Here is a 21,154-nt window from a genome sequence, read left to right as displayed (position 1 = left end):
GGTTAAGTTAGTTAAATGTCGTTTTTGTTTAAATCATTTTGTTTTAATTATTATTGATACTTTATATCGTCTATAACATATCTCATTAGTACTATTAATGCGAACGTTTGTATATGTACACAGTTATACACGAACGAAGGCATCTTAATAAAATTTATATAGTTATATGTCAATTTTGACGTTGAATAGGATAGTAGAATAGAAATATTTTTGTAATTATTTATGATAAATAAATATTTTTACTTGTTACTAATTCAGACGATAGAGCCTTATTAAAGATAAACATGTGACAATGAAAGATGAATAACAAATTATAACATAAAACAAAAATATCTCGTAGGATGTGTGTTTTGTAGGTTATTTCATAAATGTATCAAAATAATTACAATGTAATGTAATTATAACATCACTAATCATCTAAAAATGAAAAAGCAGAGCAATTAGTTTATTCTGGATATTTTATAATGCACAGTATTTGTATTAAATAAATTGTTTTCTTGATCTAAAACCTCGTTACTTTTATGCTAACGTTCATGATACCATTTAGATTTTATTAACTGATAATATTATTCACTAAAAATAGATTATATTATATTATGTAAGTCATCGATCAAACATAAAAAAACATGTTAATAAGACACGTGCTATGTTAACAGAAACGAGTTTGACCGCATATTATATAAGAACTACTTAATTATTATTTTGAAAAACTCGAACGATATATTTTAATTTTCCTTTACACAAACGGATTATATGTAATTAAATCAAATGTATATTATTTGAAATATATAATTTTATGTTCAATACAATTGAATTTTGTTTTAATGAATGATTTTTTGTTTTAATCTTTAAGTGTCAAGTTTTAATTGCAGCGTAAGCAGTTAACAATGTCAGCTTGTAAACAGATCTAGATAGTCGATTAAAACCTATTATATATATTTATTATGATATGTCGTATCGACTTAAAAGTTACAAGTATATAATTAGGTATTAATCATGTTTGAGTCGTATGTGTCTAGCTCTGTGCCCTGTGGTTACATAAAGTGAATCTGAACCGAAGGTCAAGGGTTAAAGCCCATTTATTATTCACTTGATGGTGGTTAAAGCATTTGCTTGATAGTGAAGGAAACGAACGAGAGGAATCCCAAAAGAAAGCGTGTTGGTATTGGATGACATTCTGCGCATGTGTATCCCACCTCCTCAAAAGGTAAGAAGGCCTTAGCCCAGCAGTGGGACATTATATATAGTACAATTTATACGGATGTCAAGATAATAATTTAATAAAAAATAAATAAATAAAACTATGTATATTAAATGATTATTAATACCCATGGTATGAATAATCGTTAAATAAGAATTACAGTCAACTCGATGGAGACGGAAGCTGCAAGGTAGTCTCCAAGAGTTACTGATATACCGTTCAAGTTTTGGCGAATTTTTATTTCACTTGGTAATAATATATATATTTAGTTTTATTTTAAATATTACATCAAAATAAATAAAATAATTTTTAAAAAGATGCTGATTTTTAACAATAAAAAGAACCATTTTATAATTTTATAATTTTTTTTTTATTTCGTAATTTAACACTTTATATTTAGTTATAGTAATGTTCCATAATATTATAGTAAAGATAATTTATTCATATGCTTCTTATAGATAATAAATGTAATACAAAGTAATATGTTAATGCAACACTTATTAGACAATAAAATAACAATTATATAAAAACAAATTAAATAAACATATTAATAATTATTTATTATCAGTATTTTACGGTCTCACCAATATATAATTAATATTAAAATAAAAATAATGAGATAATATTAAGCAGTTGATGGAACCCTCTTCCTCGGTTCGATTTGAACCCTGAACCCGTCGCTCCTCTTGAGGATAATGTCAGCTTGCAGCACGAATTGGTCCTCGGTTAGATCAGACACCATCTTGTAGTTACGGAGAATTGTAGATAGCAAAATTTTTAGCTTCAAGATGGCGTATTTACGACCTAAATATAAAACATTAATTATAAAACGATATAATCAATTAAAGATTGTGTTTAGAGTAACAAATAAATGTTACGTTATTATACTATATATTTACATATATTATATAAATTAAGAATTTATATTCAACAATTTTGATAATTTAAAAATATATATTATGGTAATATTTGAACAGCAAAATTCCTTGAAATTTTTGCAAAATTAAAATGAATACAATCTAATTAAAAGGCATACAAAAAGGCGCGTGCCAATAGCCTACTTTAAAATCTATTAATATTTCATGTGATGGTTTTTTTATTTATTAAACTCGTTTTCCTGTCGTCTTTTACCATATAAAAAGGCGGATATTCCATTTTGAAATTTAATGGCGTTATTATAATATACATATGAATGCGTGTTAAAGAATTTGTATATAAAACATTTACATCATAGGAATAGGTTTATGCTTATGAGATTGTTTGCTTTCCGGTATAATTTGTATTCTATTTTTGAAGAACACAAACCATGCAGTTTCATGAAACGTGTCTGCATATACTATATTTTTCAAAATGACATTTTTACTTTTAAACTCGAAACTTTAGTCTATGAATCACATTTTATAGTCATTAAAATGTTCAAAAACATGTCTATCACATTTTTTATTATGTGATTATAGCAAACATCAATTTATAAAAACAACATCGCTAAGTATTGCATAAGGATTTACTTACCCACACAACTCCTGGGACCAGCGCTGAATGGAATGTAGCTGTAATAATGCCTGTTCTGTGTATTTTCTGGTAAGAAATTGTCAGGATTAAACACAGTAGGATTTGCGTAGTATTTTGGGTTCCTATGTATTTGGAACTGACCAATAACAACGGTCGCTCCAGCCGGAAGAACATAGTTTTTGGTTGCTGTAAAGATAACAAATCAACGTTTGAGTTTAATGTTTTATTGATGACACTTGATTTTGTTATTGACAGTTCAAATAAAATTCGAAATACTGTTTGTTAATATATCATTATTATGATTATTGTTAATTTATTCTGTTATATACATACCAATTTTAACATCGCGTTTTAACTTCCTAGCAATAATTGGTACAGGTGGGTACATCCTGAGAGATTCTAAAATTACTCTTTCCAAGTATTTCATTTGAAGAGTGTCTTCAAAAGTGGCAGGGCGGTCAGAATCACCAAATATTCCATACAGCTCGTCGTAAACTCTAGCCTGGATGTCTTGGTGTATTCCGAGTAGACACAAAACGAAGCTAGAACCAGCTGCAGTTGTGTCATGACCCTATAAATAAATCAAAATATACTTTATGCAAGTGGACATACTACTACGTCTAGAGAATCAGAGATCACACTGAGCAAGAAGTCGGTAGCTACTCTTTTTTTATTCAATCAAATCATATTACTGGACTGCTGAATGTTGGAATACATATTGATATACACATGTTCTGCATGATATATCACTTAGTGGTAGGGCTTTTTGTAAGCCCACTCCATCCACTTATATCTTATTCTAAGATGAATGAATGAGCCAGGTTAAATATAAGCACAAGTGCTATAACTTTTTACTTTCCGAGGTTGGTGGCGCATTGGCGGTCTAAAGAATGGTTAATATCTCTTACAGAACCAATGTTATTGGCCATTTACCAAACTTTTGTTATCTTCAGCAAGATCTACGTATTCTATATATGAGCTATCGTACTTTTTAAATATATTATATACATAAATATTAAAACTTTCTATATTCACCTCAAACATGATCGTATCGACCTCTTCTTTGATCTCGTGGTCTGTTATTTTATTCGTTCCATTCTGAGCGGATTCGATCATAAGGTCCAAGAAAGCCAGACGTTTCTTTGCACCTTAAATAACATAAAATATTAATATTCTGGATGTTCGAAGGTTAGATTTATTAAAAAGGTATTGTGCTGAAGTTTACAAAAGAAGTTGACCAACTAATTTGTAGTTATAACCAAAACAAATGTCGAATTAATAACATCCTCCTTTTTGAAGTCAACTTTGAGATGATTTGAGAGATACATAAACTAAGACGTGAAAATGTACAGTACAGTAACAGCCTGTTAATGTCCCACTGCTGGGCTAAGGTCTCCTCTCCCTTTTGAGGAGAAGGTTTGGAGCTTATTTCACCACGCTACTCCAATGCGGGTTGGTAGAATACACATGTGGCGGGATTTCAATGAAATTAGACACATGCAGGTTTCCTCGCGATGTTTTCCTTCACCGTCAAGCACGAGATGAATTATAAATACAAATTAAGTAAATTAAAATCCCAGTGGTGCTTGCCCGGGTTTGAACCCACGATCATCGGTTAAGATTCACGCGTTCTAACCACTAGGCCATCTCGGCTCGGAAAAATCCATGTGTATATATTAACTATAGTTCTCATTACATACCAACATCGTTTTCATCATTGAAGTCCAAATCATCACGGTAGCCCTTGAAAACTGTATCAGCAAGAGTTTTGACATTAGCGAGCCCAGTTTCGTTTTCGGGAGTATCTTTAATCACTTCTTCGAGAGTTGGGGGAATGATTCCCTTCGCTTTGTTTTGAATGTATATTTCTTTTTTGTTCTTAATAACCTTGACCAAAAAATAAACAAAATTTATTATATATTTTTTTAAATAATTAAAATATTTTGTAATTATTGTTAGTAATTGACTTACCTTGTTAGTCAACCCATGAATAATGCTGAGGAGTTTTTTCTGTTTCTCGAAGAACGATGTGAACTTAAAAATGGTATCAAAGCGCAACCAGAACTTGTAATGTCTTTGGTGAATAATATCACACATCCTGAAAAACACGGACGAATTGAATAACTTTCTCTTATATATGTAGTATTTCGCATATTTTTTGGTATATACTTTTATTTAATAGTTCTTAGTTTAATGTAATTTTTTTTGAACAAATTATACATATCTTAAACAATATATACGATAGTAACTACAATAGAATAATACTGTGTCGTAGCTGGTACTGGTTTGGTGGTAGGGCTTTGTGCAAGCTCGTCTGGGTAGGTACCACCCACTCATCAGATATTCTACCGCAAAACAGCAATACTTGATATTGTTGTGTTCTGGTTTGAAGGGTGAGTGAGCCAGTGTAATAACAGGCACAAGAGACATAAAATCTTAGTTCCCAAGGTTGGTGGCGCATTGGCTATAAGCAATAGTTGACATTTCTTACAATGCCAATGTCTAAGGGCGTTTGGTGATCACTTACCATCAGGTGGCCCATATGCTCGTCCACCTTCCTATTCTATAAAAAAAAGCTACTAACGCCCTCCAATTCGACAGCACAAAACAGCAAAGATAAAGGCAGCAAATTTGATCACGTTTTTCGGAGTATATCAAATATATCTAAATACTTAAGTGATTTTATTTCAGTGAATCAAGTTATGTTAATATTCATGATGATGGCCAAACACCAGATCAATTTATATAAAACCAATCGTAACGCACAAACAAGCTTTTAGACATATGTACAAATATATATAATGATATATATCATTATATATATTTGTTATAAATTGTGATAAATTTATTTACATGATAATAAAGAAAAGTAGAGTAACATGTCACTGCTAGGCTATGACCCCCTCTTCTTTTAAGCAAAATATTTGGAGTTCATTCCATTCCGCTGCTTCACTGCGGATTGATGGTGGTGATATTTTTATTCCAAAACACACCGCAAAGGCGCTGTACTACATATCTTCTGTCCTACTTATAGGATTTAGAAGTCATACATGAAGTATAAAGAACTTACTTCATCACTGCCATAGCGTAGTCAAACCCGGCATCGTCTTGGGTGTCCTTCGTTATTCCCATAGCGGTTTCTATAAAATAATTTTAGCTTGAATCAAACTATTTTTGAATGTAATATGAATGATATTAACATTAAAACTTATGATGTAGTACTTATATTCAAATATTATAATTGACTGCCTCGTTGGTCTAGTGGCTTGATATAAGGCCGCAGACCCGGAGGTCCTGGGTTCAATTCCCAGGTCGGGCCAATAAAAAGTTATTGGGTTTTTTCTGTCAGAAAAATTCTCAGTAGCAGCCCGGAGTCTGGAAGATGGAAGTGTGTACACTCCTGTGCCTCGGAAAGTACGTAAAGCCGTTGGTCCTGCGCCTGAACTCTTTCCGGTCGTGTCGGATTACCGTCCCATCGGAATATGAGAGTTAGGGAATAGAGTGTACCTGTGTTTGCGCACACACTTGTGCACTATAATATCTCCTGCGTCGTTGGCTATTCTCTCTTGAGATTGGCCGCTGTGGCCGAAATCGGTCTGGAGGACATTATTATTATTGTTATTATTATATTCAAATAACTTTAGATTTACTGTAATTACATTAACGAAATATATTAAATAATTTTGATTTAAATGCTTTCAATATTTTATCAGTCATTGTAGGTTGGTATTGTTTTCAATTGAATTCGAGACAACCTCCAATTTTAACGCAATTTATTATTTCCATCTAAATTATTTTTTACTTTTTGAATGTGCCTCATGGGATGCCTTCTATATTTAATTTTCTTTGACATTTCTTATATCTATCAATTTTTTTGTAGTACGTGAAGTAAGGAATCGATAATTGATAAAAATAAAAAACTATTTAAAATAGTTTAATTCCTTAAGATAACTTTTGAAGGGTATCGTATCTTCATTAAACCTGTTCTTTACTTGTTATGGTCTTATAAAATAAATATGAATGAATATTCCAATTACAAATTAACGCAATCATCAAAACACAAAGGAAATTGTGTAATATTATTAAAATGTAAATACGATTGATCATTGAGAATTAATTACGGAATTGTTAATGTTTCCTTACGTTTAGTCAAAGTTATTTATTTAATACAAATTATATAAATCAATAAAAAATATAAAACGAAGTACATAATTAAAACCATTTAACATTTATTTATTCGTATAGTACTTATGTAAATATAATATAATTATATGAAAGAGGCCAAAGTTTACCGGTTATTTTTTACATATTTATTGCGATGAAGTGGTTAATAAGAATGTGTAAATTAAGACGCAATGGAAAGTTTGAGTAACATATTGTTTGTTATAATAAATTATTCAAATTATATGGTGTCATGTATATACATATATTTATATGATTAAATCATCATTCACATTAAATATATGAGTTTTTCTTGGTCCTTTTTATTAACAAACTATTTTTTATGTTATTTTTTTAAAAATTGATTTTGTCTTTAATTTTTTACTCTAAAATTTATATATTAAATAAAATTTAAATTCATTAAGTAAATGTATGCATGTATGCGCTCGGTACAGTTAAATTTACTTGAAGTTAGTACTGTCGATATGTCGTGGAAATATAGTTAAAAGTTTAGACTTTTTAAATTAGTACATTATAATATATATATATATATATATATATATATATATATATATATATATATATATTAGACTTTTTAAATTAGTTCAAATAATTCACTTAAATACTACTAGAGGAAATAAAATATTACACCGCAATTTATTCTGACAACGAAATAATATTCAATTTGTAATTTAATTATAAATCAAATTAAATACAGAGGGAAAAAATAAGTATATGAATGACGTCAGTGTTGTTTGAAGTAAACAGCTTTTTAAATTCAATATGGCATCCGTAGAAAACAGGCTTAACAAAACGGAAAACGGTTATAAGGGGTGTGTGCAGTATATAAGCTGTATCAAAGATGGTAGAATGATTTGGTAGACCTTAACAGCCAATCTTAGTTGGCCACCATTGTTGCGAATGCTTTTGGTGGTAGATTAGTTTCCTTCCACCATATAATATCATGTAAGGCTTTACGATGGTGGACTCTTTTCTACTATGTAGTGAGCACAGATGGTAACACTTACCTAAAAGTATGTCAACAGTAACACCGCTCATGTAGTCGTGGACGTCGAACACTTTTCCCGTTTCGCCCCTCATTTTATCGACAACGTTCTTACTGTTTTGGTTGAAGATACCAACGAAGGACTTCAGGATGTTTATGTGGAATGTTGGAGCGATCATTTTGCGATGTGATCTCCATTTTTCGCCTAAAAATTAACGTTGTTTATAATATTTCCCGCAATTAGTTTTTCAACAGAAAACTAACGATGCGACAAATGGCAACCCATTTGCGGTATCGATAGATTTTATAACTCGTACAAAAAATCGTTTTAAATTTCGATGTACCAAGTTCCATTATTATCACGGTATCTTAAGTAATCAATTAGTATTCAAAGTACCTGAGCTGATTAATAGACCTTCACCAAGCCATGGCTTGAAAAATCTGTATTCTGAGGCCTTATCGATGTGAACTTGGCTGTTCAGAATTACTTCAACATCATCGGGATCTGACAAAAATATAAGTAGCTTTGTTCCAAGCCAACCTCGAACGACGGTTCCGTATTGATCTGCATACTCTAACGCCATCGTTATTAGCTCTGATAGAAAGAAAAAAGTTGAACATTAGCTAAAATATTAAAATATTTCATTTATAATATAGGTTAGCGGACTGGCAAACGGGTCACCTGATGGTGGATGGTCACGACCGATAAATATTATCCCTTACATTGCCAAAACGCCACAACCTTAGGAAGTAAGAATTTATGTCACGATCATTGCTAAACTCATCATCATTACCATAATTTAACTATCATCAATATATCAAATAAAATCACATATTATCAATTATAAGATCTAATATTTGTGAGTAATAATATTATTCGTTCATAGTCATACCTTCTGGTTTTTTGCCGTAAGCCAAAAGAGCGTTTCCGAATACAGGGACCGGTAGTGGACCGGGCAGTTTGTTTCCTAGTTTGTGAAGTCTTGACTGTTGCTGCCATCTGTACAATAGCCACAGGCCAGTCGCGAGTAGTACTAGAGGATAGAAGATCAATCTCGTCGCATCCAGCGTGTATGGACTAACGTCTTCGACTACCGACATTTTGCTGTATAAAATGAAACATAAATATCAACATTTCGTCAGCTTTTGTCCAACAATTGCAATAATATATAATAACCTTCTGCCATATTTCTGGCATTAGAAAGCTTAGAAAAATAAAAAATAAATTTTCTTTAATATATGATTTTTTTGTAAATACCTGCTTAACCCGATCAAATAACAATTTAATTTTTTAATTAAAAAACCGATATTTTACGGGTTACGGTTCTGAATAGTTTTTTATTTTTATTATTCTGAAAAAGCGATAATTGAATATTATACTGCGAATATCTGCGACACAGTCTTAGTTCTATTATTGTCAATATTAACTTTAGGTACAACGTATTATTAAATTTAGTTTGTTACTCGGATATTCATTATATTTTTATACTATAAATTGTATAAAAATATATATTTTGCACCTATTAAAACGTTATTTTTTTTAATAATTTTTTGCCTTAGCTAACTCTTGGGATTTTCTTTGTATTTTGTTTTGGAGTGGCCATATACCATATTTCATGCTTATTTAATATTTACTGGGCATTTCATAAATGTAAAACAATATTATAAATGTAAAATGTACTATGAATAAAAAAAAAATAGCAGCACATAACTTATTAAAAATAAAATAATAAATAATTCGGGACAGATAAATTTTTGCAAGACAGAGATACCGTTATAAATCGTTATATTATTTGCAATATTTTATGGAATAAAATTGATCTCATATATTTTAAGTAAAAAAAATATAAGAACTATTTGTTAAGCTGTATTTTCTTATTCATACATTGATTAGTATTTTTCTAGATTCACTCGAATAACCTATTTTAATTTATCGCTACTTTTTCGTTACAACTGATTTATGATATATTTGCAAACCCTCAACCTGCTTAAGGTAGACTATCTTTTCTACACTGAAATAAAGTTTTGGTAAATTTAATAAAAACTCATAATTATAACTTGAAGTATTAATCAACAGATATACTGTTGGTTGATATAGGCCAGGAAAGAAAACCCATTTGATGTTAAGGTCCATAAAATCTTAAATTAATGTACCTGTTGTTTTATTTCCTTACTATTTCAAAATGTCTCTTTCGCACTCCACAAAACGCCACAAAACTTAACATAAGACACTTACCTACCTAGTATGCGCACTTTTTATATAACAAACTCAGCTGAGAACTTTTGTTTTAATATGCAATAAATAATTGTTATTAAGGCGAAGACTGTAGATTTATTTTAAATATTTTTATGGATGTTCAAATTTTTATTTTAAAAAGGAAACTTATTTAAAAAATATGTTTAATACCAGTATGAGACTAGGATAGTTTAGGCCTGGTTATATCTCGGCGTGGAGGGCCGTAGCCTCCTTCTGTGAGACCGTCATGGTCCAGAAGGAGACTTTGGAGCGGAAACGAGAAAAGGCCGATCTTGATCGGTGGAGACGACGACGTCGTCGCTGCTATACGCACTAGCGAGGAGTACGGGGGGGGGGTCGAGTTACCTTCACCCCCTGAGGAGAGCTCCGCCGAGACACGAGCAGAGCACAGCAAGGGAGAGGCCGCGGCAGCGTTATATTAACACGATCCCGCAGCCTGTCTGATTCGTGCTAAGGACGGCCATTGCAGTGGTTTAGTGGGTAAGAATCCCATATAACCCGGCTACTTTTCTGAAGGTTTCCACTGCGAGAAAAAAAAGGCCTGTGTATATTGGGGTGCAGTTCAGACAACTCCTCGTGGTACTGTGCGTAGAGAACTCTTTAGAATACTCGCGTATGAATTTAATAAAATTAAAGGAAATTTTAGATTATGCGTTTCAATTTTTTTTATTGGACACCTGATGATAAGTTGTCAGCACACGCCCATAGACATTGGCGATGTAAGAAATAATAACCATTCCTTACATTGACAATGCGCTAATAACCTTGGAAACTAAGATGTTATATTCCTTGTGCCTGTAGTTACACTGGCTCACTTTCCCTTCAAATTGGAACGCAGCAATACGGCGTAGCGGCAGAATATCTGATGAATGGGTTTTACCCACCCATCAGTCTTACTACCATGTAGGACTGGTCTCCTGAATTATATTTTTTTAAAAACCTCACTCAGGTTAAAAATTTAATAAGTATATAATAATAATACCTAATCGCAAAAAATGTATATTCTTTTTTTAAACAAAATATTGCTTTTGTTCCTTAACAGAATACTTTAATTTGTTGTCATAATGAGTAACCTTTAACCATATATTTTACATTGTTTGTTAATCGGGCCTCGGCCACTAAATAATTGCCAATAGAATGACTAGCAGTATACTACGTTTGCTATTCGGTGGCGAAAAAAGTCCGTGTAGTCCGCCCTTTGTATAACATTTATATAATTTTTGTATCTTTTAGTCCTAAGCATTTTCTCTGTTATATGTGTATGGTGTACAAAAAAGTATTTTAATTAAAAAAAAATCGAGAAACAAATATTTCTTTATTTTAGTTTATTAATAGTCAAAAATCATTATTGAATATAGAAGAGTTACACTTGCTTATTTATTCAAAAAAATCTACCAAATAAAATTTATATGCATCTAGGTGACTCAAATATTGCCACTTTTTTTTTTTTATAGAATAGGAAGGTGGACGAGCATATGGGCCACCTGATGGTAAGTGGTCACCAAACGCCCTTAGACATTGGCATTGTAAGAAATGTCAACCATCGCTTATAGCCAATGCGCCACCAACCTTGGGAACTAAGATTTTATGTCCCTTGTGCCTGTAATTACACTGGCTCACTCACCCTTCAAACCGGAACACAACAATATCAAGTATTGCTGTTTTGCGGTAGCATATCTGATGAGTGGGTGGTACCTACCCAGACAAGCTTGCAACTATTAAGTGATAACTAATCGTTTCTAAAAGTAAGCATTTATTTAATAATTAACAATAATTAATATAATTATTTAATATTCTGGTAGGTTCCAGAATAGTATTACGAGTTATAATAATGTCTTCCAGATCGATTTCGGCGGCCAATCTCAAGAGAGATTAGACAACTGCGCAGGGTATATTATAGTGTACAAGTGTTTGGGCAAACACAGGTGCACTCTCTATTCCCTAACTCTCATCATCCGATGGGACGGGAAGAATTCAGGGTCAGGACCAACAGCTTTACGTGTTTTCCGAGGCACGGGAGTGTACACATTTCCAACTTCCAGACTCCGGGCTGTTACTGAGAATTCTTGACAGAAAAACTTAATAACTTTTTACTGGCCCGAATTGGGATTTGAACCCAGGATCTCTGGGTCTGCGGCCTTACATGTAGCCACTAGACCAACGTAAGGTAACTCGTAATACTACCTACCAGAATATTAAATAATTATATTAATTATTGTTAATTATTAAATAAATGGTTAATTTTAGAAACGATTAGTTATCACTTAATAGTTGCAAGCTTGTCTGGGTAGGTACCACCCACTCATCAGATATTCTACAACAAAACAGCTGGTATTGTTGTGTTCCGGTTTGAAGGGGAGTCAGCCAATGTAATTACAGGCACAAGAGAGATAACATCTTAGATCCCAAGGTTGGTGGCGCATTGGATCGCCAATGCGCCACATAAGCGGTGGTTAACATTTCTTACAATGCCAATGTCTATTGACGTTGGTGACCACTTACCATCACATGGCTCATATGCTCGTCCGCCTATCTACTTTATAAAAATATAACCGGAATATATTTTTTTATTACATTACAATTAGGCCGCACTAACCTTACCAATTATTGCAATTTTCTAAATTGTTAAATCACAATAGATTCCGGGATGGATATTGCACACAAATAGTTTGAATGATTATTTTACTTTGATAATTAATACTAACATTTCATGTTACTGCTTAATTGCTCAAAAAATTTATTCAGGCGTTTTCACTCAATATTGATTAAAACTTTATTTAGTATATTCCAGAAAAAAATGGTTGTACATAACAAAAGATTAAAAAAATGTGTTTTTTATTATAATTATGTTTCCAAATGGTATGTTCTAGTAAGGTTTAGATTTTTTTTATGAATATTAGTCGCTCTGACTCCGGTGAATATTAAAGTAATTTGCACACAAGTTCCACCAGGAAATTATGGCATACACTGGCACTGAGTAGATACTACTATATTATAAGAATTATAAAGGACGCCTATTTCAATGGAAATATGAAGGAATAATAATAATTGGTGGGGAATAAATGAATGCATTTTGCATAGCTTTTTGTTAACTACGAGTATTTCTAGTCGAAGAAGAAGTCTATTATAGGAATAGATTCTAGGGAATTTTGTAAAATAATAATTAAATATTTATTTTGTACATATAGGTGTTACGTTGTAATTTATGGGGTATAAAAGAACTATTCTATTTTAATTATATATATTTAAAGACTTGGAGTCAATAAACTAGAACAATACTAAATAAAAAAAACAAACGATGTTTTTTGAAATAATACATAATTATAAAAGTCTTTTATTTTCAATGAATTTGTAACGAACAGTGTCCTTTGTTTTACTTAACCGTGTTCCAATTCTACCAATTCTTATCAGTTACAATATGCTTCTGAATCAATTCCAAACCAACTTCGAATATTGTATGTATATAAGATCGGAACCGAAACCAATACGATGCTACGATAATAATACCTGCCGTTATGTCAAAGCTAAACATAAGTTAAGTAGTCCAATACTACGTTGATGTTGGACATACGATGAGTATATAAATAAAGATAACAATCTTTATAATATTGTATTCGCTTTAAGATAGCCTTTCGAAAGAAGGGTTCTTTGTAACTTCTTTGTTAATAATAAAACTTTTAAAGGGTTCTTAAAAACGGTTTATAAGTCTGCTTGTAAACAATATTATGTTACCGAAAGGATACACGTGAGAAGCTAGTTTATTTAATTATATCCTTAAGCCTTTTTTATTATAAGGTTAAAGTCCTCTCGGGTGAGTCCCGATAAACAACTCCCTCGTGGTCATTTGATGATATCCTTTTTTAATCCGAGTTCTTTGACCTTTTACTCTTGTCCGAACTTTATTAGCACGGCACGGATATATATTTCCTCTCATCACTCTTACTATGTTTATATATTGCAAGTACACAAAACAATTAATTGTGTTAATTTTAAGAGAAGTTAAGTCTTAATTTTATTGTAGCCGAATGAAGATGATGAAGCTATGTATTACTGCCTTGGGGGTGAGAAGGGCAAACGGCATGACGCTTTTTTCTGACGTCACGCCTCCGCTTCCGCTGTCTACTCATAGATGTATGCGTGGTGCGTAATAGTATATATATATATATATATATATATATATATATACATATGATAATAACAAAAAAATCATATTTGTTTTATTGAACCGTAGTTTTTATTATTATTTTCTTGCATTATATATATTTTTTTCGGAAACATACAATTTCGATTTTTCAAATCGGTAGGGCGTCCCGTGACGGCCATATTTTTTCTTGATTTTTGTGAGCATGTAAACAAACAAAGCCTCAAACAACCAATTTTTGGGTACGAAGCGCGGCACTAGTATTCCCAAGGAAGGTTTGCGTCGAGCAGGCGGCGGGCTGTAAAGTTTTATATAATATTTTCCAGCTTGCAGCTTATTAAGTTTACTGACCCTTAATAAATCTATAATAATAAGGGTACTCAAGAAGAATGAACACTTAAAAAATATTCAAACATATTTAAACAAATCTTAGAATAATAATTCTCGTTGTCAGCGAAAGCCTTTCCCAAAATAAATAAAGTAGGTACTTACATATTACATTTACATTTTATTTTTATCACATAAATATACTTATATATACACACACACACTATAATTTTACCGTTTTGATTTTCACTTTTACTAAAGTAATTAAGTCGAAGGAAACCAGAAATGTTATTAATTGTATTTTGGCGTAATCGAGTAAACCAGTGAGTCAATAACCTTATTACAATAAGTAGTAAACATCTACTTATAATGTTTACTTATTTTCTTGTTATTTATAAAATTAAGAGAATTTTAAATAAATTACACTTAATTGGTGTGTTTATACGATTTTTGTTAGCTTAGTTCATATTTAAGTAGCAAAAGAGCCATTATGTAAACAAATAAAAGAAGTCGACTTTAGTTACTTATAATTTTCGTATGGGTATGAGACTTTGTACAAGACATAGTTATGTTTCTCGAATCAAGTAAATAAGAAAAATTGTGGATATTCTATTCAAAAAGCGTGCACCTTTTTCAAACTAGACATTATTATTTTATTTATCTATCAAATATTTATAGAAGTAGCCTGTCTTAATATTAAGTGTTATAAGCATAACATTTTTTTATAGTATTGGTAGGCGGAAGAGCATATAGGCCACCTGATGGTAAGTGGTTATCAACGCCGATAGACATTGGCATTGTAAGAAATATTGACCATCGCTTACATCGCCAATGCGCCACCAGCCTTGGGAACTAAGATGTAATATCCCTCGTGCCTGTAATTACACTGACTTACTCCCCCTTTAAACCGGAACACAAAAATACCAAGTACTGCTGTTACTGAAATAAATTTATTGTTTTTAATTTTAATAATTGTATGCATTGTATTTAGTTTATTTTGAATTAATACATTTTTTTTCTTTCTCTTTTCGACTTTCTAATAATCACATAATTGAACATGAAGTAACTAACTAACGACTAGGGAATACATATTATTTAGCCAGTATATATGTATGTATGTCCATGTGTTCCCACACAACTTTATTTTAAGAAACGTATACATAGATTTTTAATCCGCGGTGCTATATTATAAATGGAATGTACTGTCAATGTATGTATAACTTTGACAATGTTTTTTTTAAGAAGTTAAATAATACACTCAAAATAAAATAATATAAATGATAAGAATGTAAAGATAACGAAGTTTCAGATGATAAAATATATAATCGTTTAAATAACAGTAATAATATCTTATAAGTTAACATACTATGTATAATCTATAAATCATAAACGAGTTCCTCTGTCTCGTTTTGGTCGTAAAGACGAGACTTTGTAGTCATTTTTCATATTAGAATGTATTACCGAGCTTAGAATACGCACTTTCATATTCTGGTTCCGTTACTCGTGAGCTTTAGTGGATGGAACACGTTTTAGTGTAACAGAAGGAGCCGGTGGTTCGGTACTTCAAAAGTGCTCTTTGAATTTTTCTTGATCTTGACAATGACAGTTTAGTTGAAACGCGAAATGATCTTTTGTGCGAGTATTTACGACACGGTGATAAGATAGTGAGCATCAAACATGTGATTGGTTTCATAAAACCCTTGTTTCGGACTTACGAGACAGTATCACCTCTGATTCGAAACGCGATGGACCGCGCGACTGCGTCTGAGTTAGAAAAAATTAACTTAAGTGAATACGAAAATGGTCACGTCAAGAGCGACACTGAACAAAGGACTTCGAAGACGTATGATGAAGTGCAATCCAGCCACTCGCCGTTTTGGAGACAGGTTCGTTACGTAATATTGTGGATAATCGTTTAAGTGATATGATAGAGTTTTCATTTGTTCGTAAGCCCTTAATTAAACTTTCTAAAATACAGATAATCAAATGAATCCTTCCTTAAAATAATTAAATATAAATACAAATAATATGATGAATTATAGATTTTGTTGTCACTTGTAACCGCTCGTGCGAAGGACGTTCTTTTGTTGAATAAATGATAATGAGTAAATTAAATTGTTTTATTATTATTATTCGTTTATTTTAATGAATTATACAAATTTATTACACGTTTCAAGACGATTGTCTCGATGATCTATTTGGACCTTGATTTAATGTTTAAAACAAAAATAATCGACGTACTCGTATTAACTAAGTATGCAAGTCGTTCACAACTACCTCGGGAAGCTGGTTTCTACTAAGAGTCAATATATACCGAAAGGTTATAAACCAAGCTACTTTTAACATCCTTTGTTCTTGACATATACGTTATTAACAATATTTAATTATTGTATATTTTATTAATTGTACGTTAAGTTTACATTTAGGTTAGGTTAATAAAACAACGTGCAATAATAAATCAACGAACAGTAGTCGTTTTTTATTTTAACATTTTTTGAACTGGTTTAATAATGCATCTTGAGTTATATCGATATGAATAATTGTTCTACATTTGAGCGGAAGTGCTATGGTGCGTCATTGTATGAACTTTAACCCAGTATTCTATAATGCAAATTATAATAATGACTTAGAAAGTTAATAAATTCAATAAATTACGGATATTTTTTCACGTAGTTACGTCATTTGCCTTCTGGCCTTATTTATTTTGAAATGTAAATTACGATAATACACAACACAAGACATGTTTGTTATGATTATGAATATATATATATATATATATATATATATATATATATATATATATATATATATATAATATTATAACGATATTGATAAATTTTAAACCGTTTAACACTCCCTAATATTATTGTTAATCTTATCAAATTTCTGTGTGGAAATTTTCTCATAATTATGCTTATTTTAGCTTACAGCGTTTTTTTGTATCACATTTATGAAAAATAATAATATCAACATATTTATATAACCCGACCTTTGTGACAGCACTGTTCCTTTGTCGCTTAGGCCAGATAAGTGATCGGAAAAAATTGACATGAAACATTTTGCAATAATAATCAATACAAAGATTTAACAATGTTACAATGTGTACATTTCTTTGTATATACAATGAGAAAACTTCCTAGATTTCCTCTCCTGGAGCTCCATCCACCAAGCTGGTCTCCGGGTTTGATATGATGATTTGTACCGCTAAACACGAAAAATAAATTATAATATATACTGATCAAAAATTGACTAAGCTTATGTTTGACTTTAATGTCCCATAAATTAATGTGAGTTCTATAACTAAATAATATTTTAATAAAAAAACCGATATCAAATTTGTTTAGCTGTAATCGTTATTAATAATAATTTATTGATTTGAAACATGTTACTCCCACGTTTGTCCTTGAACATCATTGAACTCGTGTTGTCAGTATATTTCAGAAATGCCCTCGTTGGTCTAGTTGCTAATTTATATGGCTGAAGTTTTACGAGGTTTAGATGTCAAATACCAAAACGGGCCAGTAATAAGTTCAATAGGAGCTAGACATTGTTTGCACTCTCGAGACTTGGCCTAAACTCTTTTGTTTTGTGGATTCTTCCATCGGATTATGAAAATGAGGGAATAGAGACTGCGTCTGTGTTTGCAGACACTCTTGTGTTTCAGTCAGTCTAAAATTTCTTGCGCGGTTGTCTAAATCCATCATATCCAAAACCGGTAAGGAGGACATCATTGTTAGTTATTGTCGTTATTTAAAAATATATACGTCGAATTAAAATATTTATTTCCTACACTACTAAGATAATGATAATTGCAACGCGTCGCATTGTATGTACTACATACGAGTATATAGCGTGTTGGTTTTTGTAGCTCCGTGAACTATAATGAGTTATAATCATGTATTTGTAATACATCTGCAAAATATCTCGCGAAACAATCAGAAATCTGTTATATCATTTGATAAAAATTACTCTTTGACCCAACCATATACTTGGTCTTTTATTTTTATATTCTAACTAAAATCATAAACGCGAAATTGATTTTGATTATTTGTTCGCTACGCTTTCTCTTCTTCACTATTCAACCGAAGATCATGATATTTTGCATACACGTTGTCAGGAGTAAAGAAAAGGACATAAGAATATCTAATATACCTCACACTCTAACCTTCTCACACTCTCACACTGTCATATGCGGGTGTAATCCCGGAGAAAATATAAATTATAATCTCATATTATTTACTTACGACGTATACCATGGTATTTGCCAAGCACTGACTTTTTGAACTTTATTCAAAATTAAAGTATATAGATAGTTGTAAATTTCGTGTCAATGAACTTGACATGTACATGTATTGACGAATAATTTCTGGCGCTTTCGCCCGCGTGTTACGGAGGAGTTGTGCTATCCTGTGTCTTTTTTGTACCCCTGAAGTGTATGCATAATTTCATGATCAGTGGTTGAGTAGTTAAGACTTGAAAGCGTAATAAACAAACATACATTGATTATGCTTGCAATATTAGTAAGGATTGTAACGAGTTTCATTTGATATACTTATATAATACTGTATACCAGAATTTATGCAATGAATGTTCAATAAATAACTCATTAATCACTTTTATTTATAAATTATATTTTTATTTAATTAATTATAAAAAGTAATGAAATATCAGGCCGTGGGAAAGCTTACATTATTTACAATTAGTATTCTTCTTATTAAAATTAAATATGTTTATTCAAATTTTATGATAGATTTATAACTAATTATTTAAATTTCGTACGATAAAGTTGTAGTTTTAACTGGAGAATTTTTTTATATACTAATCGATTTCTTTTATACGTAATATACAAGTTATATAATACGAACGTGAAGAAGTAAACGACTATATTTTTTTATCGTGGTAGTCGTTTGACGAAGTTTTTGTTATATTGGTTTTGTGTAGATATTTTTAATTCATTATATTAAGTCATGCTTTTTTCAGGCTTTCATAGCTCTGGGCTCGTTCATGCTGTCCTTCAGTGCGGGGGCAACGGCAGGGTTTTCGGCTATCCTCATACCTCAATTACAACATGCTAAGGGGAGACATAAATATTCAACGGAAATGGTCTCGTGGGTGGGTTAGTATTCTTGACACTCATTTATAACTTTATTTGCACTAAAGTCTCTAGACCTATCTCTTGAGATTTACGTAATTGTGTTTAAGATGATCCAGTCGCTAGAACACGCTAATCTTAATCAAAGATTCTGAGTGCAAGCCCAGATAGGTCTTTCATGTGTTTGTGGAAGATGAGGCGGTGAAAGTAAACATTGTAAGAAAACCTTCGTATTGGATAAGTTCCCAAACCTTCTTCTCAAGGGGAGAGGGGGATTGCTAAGCTGTGTTACATTTATTACTAACTGTTACTTTTTATCATTTTATGGTAGCTTAGATTAACTTAATCTTATTAATTAATGCAACACCAGTGCTCGCATAAGCGCCTTGCATAAAGATTATGTTTACTGACGTTGTTATATTATTTCTTGCAGCGGCTATGGCGTCATTCGCTCTTCTATTTGGAAACATGATATCTGGATATTTGATGGAAAAAATGGGAAGAAGAGCGTCACAAATATTATTATCAGTGTTTTACATTGGTGGTTGGACAATAATTGGATTTGCCGGAAACATAAATTTCATATTACTCGGAAGATTTATTACAGGATTCTGTCAAGGTTGGCTTGGTCCACTAGGGCCAGTTTTTGTTGGAGAAATTAGCTCACCGGCTTACAGAGGACTATTTTTGGCCGGTCTCTCCCTAAGCATAGCGTCAGGTGTCTTTATGTCCCACTTGTTTGGCACGTTTCTACATTGGAGTCACGCTTCGCTGCTTTGCGGATCATTCCCTCTCATTGGATGCATTATACTTTATTTTGCACCAGAATCACCGGCTTGGCTGGCATCTAAAAACGAAATTGACAGATGTAGGCAGTCCTTCCAATGGTACAGAGGTACGAGTCCAGAGATGAAATCGGAGCTGGATAAGATGATAGCAGATCAGACTAAGAAGAAAGAAGAAAAAAGCAAATTGGCGACTTTAACGGAAAATATTAAAAAACCTGAATTTTGGAAGCCCCTATGTATAATGATAGTATTTTTTTTAATAACCCAACTGTCAGGGATAAACGTAATCTGCGCTTATACAACCGACATTATGGAAGTACTGATTGGTGATAATTCAAATACCTATGCGGCTATGTTAGCAACGGATATTTTACGTGTGATTGCCTTAGTAATAGCTTGCATTTTACTTAGGAAAAAAGGTCGACGACCTCTAGCTATATTCAGTGGTATCTTCACTACCTTGTCTCTGATATCACTGGCAGTCTACTTATATCTAGTAGAAAAACGTGTTATAAGACATATATCCCCATTCATATCCCTAGGTTTAATGGCGATTTATATTTTTGTATCCAATTTGGGGATATCCTTGTTACCTTGGAACATGGTAGGAGAATTATTTGCAACTGAGACAAAAGGTTTGGGATCTGGTATAAGCGTTATGATGACCTC

The 21,154-nt window shown here is 31.8% G+C and overlaps 3 protein-coding genes across 3 annotated transcripts in view; 2 read left to right on the top strand and 1 right to left on the bottom strand.

Annotated features, from left to right (window-relative positions):
- The window catches only part of LOC126781668 (uncharacterized), a 396,382-nt gene that overhangs the window by 177,549 nt on the left and 197,679 nt on the right, over positions 1-21,154 (top strand). The gene's annotated exons all lie outside the window — the stretch shown is intronic.
- On the bottom strand, positions 1,562-10,133 carry LOC126781674 (cytochrome P450 4g15-like). Its single transcript, XM_050506637.1, has 11 exons — positions 10,035-10,133; positions 8,774-8,985; positions 8,278-8,475; positions 7,903-8,085; positions 5,784-5,853; positions 4,685-4,811; positions 4,414-4,600; positions 3,749-3,861; positions 3,047-3,284; positions 2,714-2,899; positions 1,562-2,005 (listed from the first exon to the last, which is right to left on the bottom strand). Exons 2-11 carry the CDS (start codon positions 8,979-8,981, stop codon positions 1,827-1,829), a joined length of 1,689 nt encoding a protein of 562 aa, XP_050362594.1. The 5' UTR covers positions 8,982-8,985; positions 10,035-10,133; the 3' UTR covers positions 1,562-1,826.
- On the top strand, positions 16,264-20,316 carry LOC126781763 (uncharacterized). Its single transcript, XM_050506798.1, has 3 exons — positions 16,264-16,491; positions 19,586-19,717; positions 20,131-20,316. Exons 1-3 carry the CDS (start codon positions 16,351-16,353, stop codon positions 20,167-20,169), a joined length of 312 nt encoding a protein of 103 aa, XP_050362755.1. The 5' UTR covers positions 16,264-16,350; the 3' UTR covers positions 20,170-20,316.

The sequence above is a fragment of the Nymphalis io genome, chromosome 4 (assembly GCF_905147045.1).
Source record: "Nymphalis io chromosome 4, ilAglIoxx1.1, whole genome shotgun sequence".
Lineage (NCBI taxonomy): Eukaryota > Metazoa > Arthropoda > Insecta > Lepidoptera > Nymphalidae > Nymphalis > Nymphalis io.
This window is presented reverse-complemented; position numbering and strand designations above follow the sequence as displayed.